Raw genomic sequence first — 12,918 nt, 5'->3', positions numbered from 1 at the left:
ATAATCACGTCTTTATCCCTTAAGGGGTAGACAGAGTCGACAGTCTCACAATTGCCTGCTATTAACTCTATAGTAAAATATGCTAAAATTAATATTTTTTTTGAAAAGGTTGTGGTAAGAGGCGACTAAGGGATAGGCTTGTGAACGTCACTATTTGCATTCTCAATTCTATCATAAAGCCAAACAGCTGATCGTAGCTGATATGTAGATGTGTATGTTTGTATGTAACTTAGTGTTTGTGCTGTGCTTTCAGGATAGCCATTCTGGTAGTTTTTATTCTAAGTTATTATCATTTTATTTTATCAACATCCGTGGATGCATCATCACATGACAATAAAAACCCCTACAGACAGAACACATATGAAATCCAATAGGGATATTAAAAACCGCAATGTTTTTACATACATACATATAATCACGTCTATAACACTTGCGGGGTAGACAGAGCCAACAGACTGGAAAAGACTGATAGGCAACGTTCAGCTGTTTGGCGTTATGATAGAATTGAGATTCGAATAGTGACATGTTGCTAGTCCATCGCCCAAAAGAAGAATCCCAAGTTTATAAGCCTATCCCTTAGTCACCTTTTACGACATCCATGGAAACTAGACGGAGTGGTCCTATTCTTCTATTGGTGCCGGTCCTATTCTTTATTTTTTATGTTTTTACATTACGAAAAAAAAAACATGGGAATGAGACGGAGTGGTCGTATTCTTTTTTTTATTGGTGTCGGGAACCACACGGTATATTATAATTAGCTCATGCATGAGTAAAATAAAACTATAAAAACTGTCTTAATAATTTTATACATTAAGCAACCAAATAATGTAACTTTTAACCTAGTAGGTATTCAATAGCACACAAAATTAAACTTAGATAATTACAAAGCGAACTTTGAAGACTGTTCACTATCTGTTTCGTTTTACGCATACTTGTCTCCCTTTGACACTCGTATCCTTGTAGTAGCCCGCATTACACAGGCAAAGTCTGGGGCCAGAGCATACTCCATTAGGACACCCTCCAGGGCAATGTGGCTGGCATCTGGAAATTTTGCAGAAGCTTTACATATGAAGAAGTTTACACAAGTAATTCCATCAATGTAGGGGAATTAACAAGAGGGAGAATAAGATTAGTAAAAGAATTGACCATAAACTTAATGAATTGGTGTTTCCAGATGATTTCAGATTTAAGACTCTGGACTACATTTCGTAAGGTGTAAATAATGCTGTTGTAGTTGTGAATATTTGCCTACTGAAACTGTGACAACTACTTGGCTTTTTGTAAGGGTTATTAAAAAAAAAACAATTATACTTACACGCTTAGATTTGTCCTGTCAGGGATGTATCCCGGCTTGCATCGGCATTCGTTCCCTTCAACGCAATAGCTGTTAATGCAAGCCTTTGAACACACTGGCACATCGGCAGATTGTTGGTCTATATTCTCTTTGTTATCTATATCAAATCTATCTGCGAAACCGTGAACATAAGTGTGACCAGTGTTATCAACACTTTGGTTGGCAACCTGATTAGATACTTCAGGAGCTTCTCTGGGATTACTGCCCGAATTGAAGTAAGGGTATGTTGCTTGATTGGCTCTGTCAAAACCTTGGTGATTTCTTTGATTTGTAGAGTCTAGAGATTCCCGTCTTGAAGAATCATAAGACCCATACTGTGTTGAGCCTTGATTTGAAGAGCTATTGCCGTGATGATAAGAGTTTTGCGTGTCTTGGTTGGAAGAATGTTGAAGGCCTTGATTAGAATGTTGGGTATCTTGATTTGAATAATTGTGATGATGTGCATCAAGTTGCCCAAAGACTGAAGAATTCTGAGAGTCGCGGTTGAAATTTCCATAATTACTTTGATATTCCGATCCATATTGACCATGTTGAGAAGAATCATGAGATTCACGATGCGATGAATCATATGATCTTTGGTTAGATATATCATATGACTGATGCTGCGTCGAATCGAAATTTCTCTGGTTTCTGGAGTCGTGTGATTCTTGTTGAGATCTATTGTATGATCCTTGATATGTTTGACCATGTCTTTGATCTGATGAGTCATATGAACTAGAGCCATATTGGTTCATAGAGTTAAAAGAAGTATTTTGTTGACGGCCACCAGCATAATAGGAGTTCGATTCTTGGTAAATTGGGTTGCGATTTGATCCAGGATATGGGTATCCATGGATGGTGTTATTTGGCGATGTTGATCGAGAGCCTTGATTACTATCAGAATCTATGTCTCCTCTATGTGGTTGAGAAGAATTGGGTTCATTTTGATGAACATGTGGACCATTTGGATACTGATTCCCTGAATATTGATTTTCTGGATATTGACCGCCTGGATATTGATTGCCCTGATATGGCCTTCCTGGATAATTATTTCCCGGATAATGATTTGATTCTTGTTCTGGTCTTGGTGGAGAAGGGTATAATGTATTATTTGGCGAAGCAATTCCTTGTTGAGGATTTTGGCCTCCTGGATAAGGGTAATTTCCCTGATTGAAATAGAAGCCTTCATCGGGCCTTTGCGATATTTGACCTTGTTGACTATAGGAGCTGTCATGTGATCCATTTGAAAGATTCTGTGTGTTATAATTTGGATTATTTCCTGGATAATTATTACCCGGATAATGATTTGATTCTTGTCCTGATCTTGGTAGAGAAGGATATAATGTATTATTTGGTGAAGCAATTCCTTGTTGAGGATTTTGGCCTCCTGGATAAGGGTAATTTCCCTGATTGAAATAGAAGCCTTCATCGGGCCGTTGCGATATTTGACCTTGTTGACTATAGGAGCTGTCATGTGATCCATTTGAAAGATTCCGTGTGTTATAATTTGGATTATTTCCTGGATATTGGTAATATGGACCTTGTGGGTAATTTGGATTGTATGGATTAGGATAATGGTTTGTGTTTGGTTGTAGTGGGCGTGTTGTATTATTCACTTGATTTTCTGGATGAAGTGGCATTACATTAAGTGGTAGACCATGATTTTGCGGAGAGAATTCAGAGGGAGCTGAGCACACGTTTGGAGCGATGCAGTTGGTATTAGATCGGCAGGCACTGAAATAAAAAAAGCGGAACATTTACTTAGATAATTTTTTGGAAATGAATATTTAATGATGTCGTTTGTATTTACGAGTAAATTGTTCAAACCTCAATAAAATTTAGCAACTTACGGAGTGCATTGTGGCTTGCATTTTCCTTGTGGATCTTTACTATAACCAGTACGACAATTACATCTGTTCGGGGCGACACATTCTCCGTTCTCGCAATGTTCACAAGAGGCTTTGCAAGAGCCTTCTGGAGTCGACTGGTAACCTGGCTGGCAAGTACAGGTGTTTGGTGCTGTACAGTTTCCTGAAAAATATCATCATGTTAGTAGCGAGTTAGTAGTAATAGCATTATGGACAAACTTTGACATTGGAGAAAAAAGAAGTTAAATTAAAACAGAACAGATATAAATACTAGACGGACAAATAATATAGATTGAGTTGCTGTGCAGTGAGTTTGACACTTGTATTACTAATTCAATGATACTACAGAGGAATCTTTAGGAAATTACAGTATTATAGGAATACGAATAAGAAGCAATTTTTAAATTTTAAACGGCATAGACCACTAACCACGATGTTTGTGGTAATTTTAATTCTAGGGATACCTAAACTAGTATGACAAGCAGCCGTCTGTCTTCAGTATTCCTTTTCATTTAAAAGGATTCACATATCAGTCTTACCTGACCCACCGCACCCATCTTTGCAACTCGGCACACAATATTTGCTTTCCGAGTCTAATTTGTATCCAGAGTTACAAATACATTCGCCACCAGAACATCTTCCATTCTGGCATCCAATAGGGCAGGTAGCGGTACAAAAGCCTGCAGAATTCTTGACGTAGTCAGGGTAGCATTGGCAGGTCTCTGGGGCGACGCAGAGGGAGTTGATGCAGCCCTTGGAACAGACCGGCTCGCAGACCATGAAATCGTGGATGTTTCTGGCGTAGCCGTGGCAGCAGCTTCGGATTCTAGACAGCTCTGGGCGTGACTGGAAAGGAATAAAAAGATAATGTAAATTCAGGATTAACAGGAATACAGGAATGTATTTTTTTGGATTCAAAAAGATGGTAATGCATGTTACTATGTATAGTGAAGTAGGTAAAACTAACGTGTCTTATTGTAAGAATTTATGTTATTATGTATGCAATTAATTTATTGGACAAAATTGTAGTAGGCAGTTTTGAAGTTGAATTTCAACCAAACATTTTCATAATACCTAGAGATTTAGCATGCATTATTTCAATGATAGTACCTATAACATAGCGATATTTATTAACAAAGGAAATTCCTTGGATCTGATGCATGATTTCTTTATTAACTTACCCCATTACCAGCTGGCACATGATTTTGATCTTGAACTAATTGGGCTGTTCTGAAAAAAATGGAATAATAATTTTTTTTTATTCACAGTTTCTGTTACTTTAGAGAGTCTATAAAGATACATGCATACATACATACAGTCACGTCTTTATCCCTCACGGTGTAGACAGAGCCAACAATCTTGAAAAGACGGATAGACCACGTTTGGCCGTTTGGCTTAATGAAAGAATTGAGATTCAAACAGTGACAAGTTGCTAGCCCATCGCCTAAGAAGAATCCCAAGTTTAAAAGCCTATCCCTTAGACGCCTTTTACTACATCCAAGGGAAACAGATGGCGTGGTCCTATTCTTATTTTCTATTTGTGCCGGGAACCACACGGCTTGTATAAAGATGGGTCATAAAAAGCAAGATGGGTTAGGGTTAAGCACGAACGTTCAGAAGACCTTAGAGTTAGTTGATCGATTCATAAGGCATATGTTCGTTTATCGTATGAGCAAGTGGCCAACACAGGTCACAGGCGTCAGAATTTTTGTCAGACATGTGTTATCTTTCGATTTTTATACATCTGAAGTTCATCAAAAAAAAGTCTTAGAGTATTTATAATTATATAATGTCTTAATTATATTATTATCAATGAAAAGATTGGGGTATAGTCACTATATGAAAAAGAAATTAAACCGTAATTACACCTTAGACGATATTTTTTTAACGTAAATTTTGGGTAAAGTATGCAGACTTCGAGGCAAGTTAAGATAATCTGAAAGTCTTTTCCAAGAGGCGTATGTATGAATACTTACGGTATTTCTATATAACAAACTCCTATTTCTTCAACATCCTTATGTTTTGTCAAATTGAACTGCCGGCTGTTATAGAATCTGAAACAAAAAGCGCTCTCTAAAACATAATAGAAATCTTAATAGATTGTTATTAATCTTTGTCACTTACACACCGCTTGATAGTTTTAATTTTCTAAGTCATAATAACAGTATATAAGTAATACATACATATAATCACGTCTATGTCCCTTGCGGGGTAGATAGAGCCGACAGTTTTGAAGACTGATAGGCCACGTGCAGCTGTTAGGTTTAATGATAGAATTGAGATTCAAATTGTGGCAGGTTGCTAGCCCATCGCCTAAAAGAAGACGCCCAAGTTTATACGCCTATCTATCCCTTAGTCGCCTTTACACATTGACATCCATTAGAGATAGGATGATGCTATTTATTTTTTTTTAATTTGTGCCGGTAACCACACTGCACAAATATAAAAAATGGAAGGAAGAATACGTGATGAGCAATATTTATCACCGTAGGAGTCTAGTCTAATTAAATATACATTAATATGTCTGTAATATTGAATGTAAGAAAACCTTACCTAGAAATATTGTTGTCTCCCTTATAAATGTACCGAGAAAGACCTCCCTTGACAGACTTTACTGATTGGACATCATCTGAGTCGACTGCGTACGCGCAGGCTGCTATAGCCCATATAATTAATAGACCTTTCATTTTGAACTGAAAAATTAAAAAAAAAAACATTGAAGAAATAGATATAAGAGCAATTAGACTCGAACTATTATTAAAATAAAATTCCCTGATTCTGGTATACATGGTGGCTAGTATTTTGAACTTTTGGGTCACATTTGACCTCTTACATATTTTTAAAGGCAACGTTACTGACATAGATCTAGATAGACCCTGCAATGGTATATATCCTTTAAGTGTCAAATCAAATTATAAAAAGCCTAACCCAAAATCCTAACTCAGTCGTGATCGCGTAACAATACAAAAGGGTATAAGGGTGAATTGCGCAAGCACAAGAATTACACGGCAAACGTGAAAACGGTAGTGAGGAATGGTGCTTTATGATTTTTCATATTTTTCCTTAATGAAGTTTGTACTCCTCTACCATGGCAAAAAAAATCATCGAGTTACGGCATCTATTACATGCCAAAAAAAATGACAAAGTGTCACTTTATCATGACGGTGACCTGTCCCGCACCCAATTTTGCTCATAAAATATCTTATCCTGCAAATACGATATTTTTTTTGGATTGAAATCGATTTTAGTTTCATTTAATAATGTATTTCCTATCAACAAAAACTATTTTTGTTTGTTTATCTTCCTTCTCATAGATTTGACAGGCATTCAACTTTTGTCCCGAAAAAAATTATCATTTCAAAGGACATTAAGTTTTAGCAGTAAAACTCCGTCAATATTGCGTTGTTGCGCCCCCCTTACCTTTCCTCGCCTCAGATTAGTCCGGCTTGAGCTCTCGGCGCCTATGCACGCGTTACAACGTGTTGTGATTTCCCGCCAAAAAAGTAAGTGTATCATTTCTGTGATATGGGGTCAAAAAAAATTTCATTTCGGTAGCTGTTATAACTTGTGTTACATTAATTTGATTTATTTCAAAATTGTGCATTAAATACGCTGTAAGTATGGTTTTGTTTAAATAGTTTTGAAATTTTGATACAGACATTATTTCAGAGTTATTGTCAAATTGACATCTGTTTTATCATCTCAGTGTTATCATTTCAGCGGATTCGGTGGACTGTAATACTGATAACAGTCCACCGGAATGAAATGTATCTCCGAAATGATAAATCCGTTAAAAGTTTTAGAGATCCTCGAGATATTTTTTTAAACTTACCTTGCTAGATACTTTTATGTGTAGGTAGGTAGTCGTTTCGCGAAAAAACACAATCTTTTATAATCCATATATCAATCATACCTATATTGATGAATTTAAAAAAAAAAAACACTCATTAGATCAGTTTATTGATTAGTTCAGATCTACATATATTTTAATTTTATGATGTTGTATTTTTAACATCATTGAACTTCTCCATTGCGAGAGAGCTAATGTAAATGCATGGTATATTTGAAGGTATATTAGGGAAACTAGGTATGTACAGCGTGTATATGTTTTTGTGTGTGAAAGTAAGTAAAAAGGAACTGTGTTTCTTTTTATTTTAGGATGCCTCGGCCAAGAACACAGACTAGAGAAGAAAGGTTAGAAAAAAGAAGGTTGTACGAAAGAAGGAGAAAAGAAAGAATAAAGAGCAATGCAGAGACACGCGAAGAGTTTCTGAAAAAAGATAGAGAAAGATATGCAAGAAAGAAAGCAGCAGGATTAATTGTTTCAAGGCATCAAATGAACAAGACCAAATTAAGAAACTTAAGAAGAAGAAACAACATAAGTGCTGCCGCTTATTACCAAAGAAAAAAAAAAAGAGCCACTACGGCTCCTACGGCTACTCGTGCAAACTCTCTAGTTGGAACAGTTCAAGATCATCCAGAACAATCTTCAACAAATCAAATTGGTGAGGATATTAATAATCCTGGACTCAGCACTTCCTGTCAAGATTCACCTTCTTCGACTGCAAGACCTGCCCGTTGCAATACTTTGAGGCACAGCTTACGATTGAACAGTAGAAGTAGCATCAGTACGAATATCCAACCTCAACATACAGCGACTACAACCTCTCGTCCTATATACACAAGCAGTCCACGACAAACCCCGCTCTCAAGGCATCGAAATTTTGTAGACAATAATAATCCTGGTCCAAGTACTTCACGACAAGACTACCCATCTTCATCTCTAAGACCTACTCGTTGCAGCATGATACGGCGCTGCTTGCGGATGAACAGTGATAGTTCCGTCAGTTCCGATGTTCAACATCATATTTACGACAACGTAGTAACTACCACTCCTTGTGTACTACCAAGTAGCGCACAACGAATACCATCTCCATCAAATCTGAGTAGTATTGAGTCAACACTTTGCCCCAACAGCCCTGTGTCAGAATCGTCAATTACATCTGTAGAATTAAGGCGAGCGCTTAAAGATAAATTCCGCATATATCAAAGAACTAAAAATAAGCTAATAACAGAATTACAAAATAAATTATTACAGGTCTCTCGGGAAAAAGAAATGCTCAAAAAAAGGTGTAATAGACTACAAAGCAGTTATATAAATTTGAAAAAAAATACGCAAAAAGTAGAAAAAAAAACAGAAGTAGTTATTAAATCTGATAAGAAAAAAAAACAATATCTCACGAGGGTTGTAACATTTTTAGAAGACGATGAAAATTCAACAATTTGTCCTGGCAAAAATGACACTATATCAAGACATGGCTTAAAAAAACAAAAGAGACTAATGACAGACACACTTAAAAATTTACACTTGAAATATCTAAAATCAGGCGAACCACCGATAAGCTATTCAACATTTTCAAGACTGAAACCTTTCTGGATTATTCAACCAAATGTGAATGCACGAAACACATGTTTATGTGAAAAGCATGAAAATATGAAACTTTTGATTGAATCGATGAAAAGAAATCGCCTGATCAAAGAAAACACAATATCCGACGTTTTAAACAGCCTATGTTGTAGTAAAGATAACATCGATTGTCTGCAAAGAACATGCTCGAACTGTAAAAGTAGACTCATTGATTACCAAGAGTTTGATAATGGAGTACACGTAACGTATTGGAATTGGGAGAAGAACAAAAGTACATACACCAAAAATAGTGTAGAGAAATCTGCTATTAAAGTTGAAAAGGTAAGACACTGGGTAAAACCTCTAGATCTGATTAAAAAATTTGAAAACAGCCTGAAAGCATTCCTTCAACATTGCCTTAATAATAAAAACCAAAACCAAGCTTTTAAGACTTTAAAAGAAAATATGACTACAGAAGACTGCATTATACAAATAGATTTTAGTGAAAATTATACCACTAAATATGGATCCGAAATTCAGTCTCTTCATTTTGGTGGCAGCAGAAAACAATTTACGTTACACACTGCTGTAATTTATTTTAAACTGAACAATGAAACTTGCAAAACTCAATCTTTTTGTACTGTAAGTACATCATTAAGGCATGATGCTGCAGCAGTCTGGGCGCATCTTGTTCCTATTTTGCGTGAAATTGAAATAACTGCGCCTCTAGTCCGCAATCTTTACATTATTTCTGACTCTCCGTCTGCCCAATACCGGAATAAAAAGATATTATACATAATATCACAACTGTCTTCCTATTGTCCAATGCTGACCCACATAGTATGGAACTATTGCGAGTGCGGCCATGGAAAAAGCGCAGCAGACGGAGTGGGTGGGGTGTTAAAGAGAACGCTGGATAAACAGGTCGCATATCAACATGATATTACCAATATTGAAGTACTAGTACAAAACTTAAAGTCTTTTGTTCAAGGCGTGAAAATCGAAGTAGTTGAAGATTATCAAATAACAGAAAAAGACTGGCTTTTGCCCAAAGACTTGAAAACGTTTGCGGGAACTATGAAAGTTCACCAAGTGGTTTGGTCTAAAGAGTCGGGGAACCGTTTGGCACTTCGTCATCTATCCTGTGTTGAAAGAGAATGCCTAAATAAAATCGTAATGTGCCCTCACGGCAAACATTTAGGTTTTCATGATTTAACTGAGACTCAATTACCTACTTTTGTAAATACTACAAATATGGCACAGCTGCGTCCAATACAACTAACAGAGAAGTTGGTACTACGTCCCAAACCATCCAAAGAAAAGAAACATCCAAAGAAAAGAAGTAGTATTATAACTGAACTATCAATACACTCGATCCAAAACATTGACATATCAGTTCTTAAGCCCTCAACATCCAAATCTCCCGTTGGAATGAATAATCAAAAAGAAGAAACTGGACAGGAATCATCAATGATCCCCAAATCACTACTGGAAAAGTATGAAAACTTCATTGAATTCAACACTCCCTCGTGTTCATTTTTTGATAACCCTGATACTGCATTACTTGAAAAGTATGAACAAAGTAACAGTGACAGTGAACAGGAAATCAAAACTAAAGTCAAGAGGAGACCAGTAAAAAGATTATCATCGTCTTCATCGACTTCAGATTTGAATATTTTTGATTGAACTGTTGATTTGATTTTTTAAAGTAAGTAGTTATTCGTTGGTTTCGTTTTTTGTTTTTTTAAGTACTCGACTTGTTTAATGCACGAATGAGCCTGATTTCAAATGCATATTCCCACTTAAATACAAGCTTGCTAATGTGTGGGCTATCTTTCTTAAAGTGTGGTAAAACTTGTAGCAACCCATTGGATCATTCGTGCGTGAATATTTATACTTGTGATATTTGCTATGTTCCTATTAAGTAGTAAGTTAAACTAATGGAGAATTATAGTATACTTAATTATAATGAAGAAGTGTTATCATGTGATAATAAAAAAAAAAACATTTGTTTACTATATATCTAGTTAAGAACCAATATATACATATTTAAAGTCATAAAAAGAGGCTGATTAGCGAATTAGAGACATAAGTTACATCTACGTACCTACTTAAAAATACTGTTTTATTAAGGCTTATAGTTTGCAATAATAAGTATTTAGGCAGAAAAAAACTGCATTCCTTTTTTTTTATTAGATACTATACTGTATTGTTATTAGTGATTTAAGATAACGTGATCTCAATTAAAAGGGTTTTAAAGTACTTAGCTCGTCTGATATAATTAGATGTTTTATAATGTTTCTTATCAAAAAATATAAGAGTTGATTTGTTTAATATAGAAGTTTTACTTATAAAATACTAAATCCCACTTATCACCTTTAACTACTTGCTACATTTGACCGGGTTAAGAGTCACGAGGGTACGTATCTGCCTTATTCCGTAAAGAAACTGTTAATTCGATGAACTCTCCAGTGTGTAACCTTTCTGTTTTTTTTTTAATTTTAACTTCTTATAACATTTTTATACCTAAACGAAGTTCTTTACCTGCTCCATATTTTGGTGTTAAGGCGCTGTGGCAAGCAAAACTAGCGCCACCAATGAAAAAAAAAATCATATCTCAGTAAGTAATGAATATCAAAAATGTACAACACCCGAATACTAAATTAATACGCGCTTTATTTTTTAAACATACTAGGAAAACTGTATGTCATTGTTTTGAGCAACAGTTTTCATCAAAGGAAAAAACGGCCGCTTTTAGCAATAATGCTTTTTGTTTCTCAACACAATGAAACAAAGTTTTCTTATTATTTCTAAAAAACAATGCATAATATGATTATAATACTTTAGTGTTCGGGTGTTGTACATTTTTGATATTCGTACTAGTTACTGACATATTATTTTTTTTCATTGGCAGCACTAGTTTTGCTTGCCACAACGCCTTAATGCAGGTAGTAAAATAAATATTAGCACGCTTTTATTATGGTCGAGCTGTAGGTAACTAAGTGTGTAATAAAATCTAAGAAGCTTAATTATAGCAAACTTCATTATTTACTAAAAATATCACAGTTACTAAAATGACTTTAAAAAAAATTAAACGTGCCTAAAATTAGTCACAGTTATTTGAGTAAAGAAACAATGAGAATAGTCTCAAAGAAAGATATTATAACAACAACTAACTGTATCTTCTTTAACTAAGAATATGAAAACCGAACTTAAAATATTACGGAACCCTTGTTCCGCAGCACGGTTGTTCTTAGCCGTATCATTTCAGTGGGTTTATTTCATTTCGGTGCACATTTAAATCATTTCGGTGGGTAATTTTCATTTCGGTGGGCTTTTATTATCATTTCGATGGATACTTATCATTTCAGTGGACACTTAAAAATTCAACCTTAAATATATCTGCAAGTTTCGATGATATTTGATGACCATTCACGCATATGTTATAAAATAGCTTAAAGTTTTATTTATTATCAAAAAATTGTAGAATAGCATTGAAATAAAAAATCTCACCGAAATGACAAAAAAAAATCACTTGTTGAAATCCACCCATAAATTTTTTAAGACAAAGTTTCAACGGTAATCATTAACATAAGAATTAATCTATAATCATAAAAATCACTTCATTGAAAAAATTTGGCAATTTCTTTAAAAATCCTTAAAGCTTTATCGTTTTGCCTTACCTTTTATGTAAAGAAAAACCATATGTAGGTATTTTTTTGTTTAGCTGTAGCTCATTATATGATTGTACCTAGCTAGTTATATGTAAGTATATATTGTCTGTGCCACTGACGGTCAAATAAGATAATATTGATAATATACTCACCAAACAATATGCGCTGTCGCTGCCAACGCGCATGAACCGACACTGAGACCTTAGACACTTAACTGACATAAGTATTGTGAATTACTTGGGTTTGATTCTAATTAAATTTCCTGATGGAGGTTCCGTACAAAATTATCGGTTTTAAATTATAAGAATCGAAATAAGATTATAATAAATGAAATACATACATACGTCACGTGCTAGTGACAAGTAGCCATCGCATAAAAGAAGAATTCCAAGTTTATAAGCTTATTCCTTAGTCCCTTTTTATGACATCCATGGGTGGATGGAGCGATTGTTGTTTTTTTTATTGGTGCCAGGCACCACCATAAAATTATGTCATTATTTACTTGAAACTACAGGAATGTATGAAATGTTGTAAAACAAATTTCAGAATTGTAATACAATATCTATTACGTTGTTTCTCCATAACGACAAATCACTTCAGTGAATTACTTACCACTTCTATAATGTTATATTATTA

General features: G+C 35.0%; 2 protein-coding genes across 2 annotated transcripts; one reads left to right on the top strand and one right to left on the bottom strand.

Moving 5' to 3' along the window:
* Window positions 1–788: 788 nt before the first annotated feature.
* On the bottom strand, window positions 789–12,491 carry LOC106132506 (putative uncharacterized protein DDB_G0282499). The gene is made up of 8 exons (XM_013331948.2): window positions 12,435–12,491; window positions 5,755–5,894; window positions 5,178–5,255; window positions 4,383–4,431; window positions 3,741–4,047; window positions 3,184–3,364; window positions 1,316–3,067; window positions 789–1,041 (listed from the first exon to the last, which is right to left on the bottom strand). Exons 1-8 carry the CDS (start codon window positions 12,465–12,467, stop codon window positions 909–911), a joined length of 2,673 nt encoding a protein of 890 aa, XP_013187402.1. The 5' UTR covers window positions 12,468–12,491; the 3' UTR covers window positions 789–908.
* On the top strand, window positions 6,181–11,104 carry LOC132902076 (uncharacterized). Its single transcript, XM_060945848.1, has 2 exons — window positions 6,181–6,704; window positions 7,360–11,104. The coding sequence occupies exon 2, from the start codon at window positions 7,361–7,363 to the stop codon at window positions 10,292–10,294; it is 2,934 nt and encodes a 977-aa protein (XP_060801831.1). The 5' UTR covers window positions 6,181–6,704; window position 7,360; the 3' UTR covers window positions 10,295–11,104.
* Window positions 12,492–12,918: the final 427 nt, after the last annotated feature.

Source organism: Amyelois transitella, chromosome 9 (genome assembly GCF_032362555.1).
Source record: "Amyelois transitella isolate CPQ chromosome 9, ilAmyTran1.1, whole genome shotgun sequence".
In the NCBI taxonomy this organism is placed as follows: domain Eukaryota; kingdom Metazoa; phylum Arthropoda; class Insecta; order Lepidoptera; family Pyralidae; genus Amyelois; species Amyelois transitella.
The sequence above is the reverse complement of the archived record's forward strand: the minus strand, read 5'-3'. Positions and strand labels throughout refer to the sequence as shown.

Excerpts from the sequence above, each read along its gene's own strand:
- LOC132902076 (XM_060945848.1), top strand. The coding sequence starts at position 7,361 with ATGCCTCGGCCAAGAACACAGACTAGAGAAGAAAGGTTAGAAAAAAGA.
- LOC106132506 (XM_013331948.2), bottom strand. The coding sequence starts at position 12,467 with ATGCGCGTTGGCAGCGACAGCGCATATTGTTTG. Across the intron at positions 4,432-5,177 it reads GTTTGTTATATAGAAATACC|AACAGCCCAATTAGTTCAAG; the intron begins GTAAGTATTCAT and ends CATTTTTTTCAG. Across the intron at positions 3,068-3,183 it reads TGCAAGCCACAATGCACTCC|TGCCTGCCGATCTAATACCA; the intron begins GTAAGTTGCTAA and ends TTTTTATTTCAG.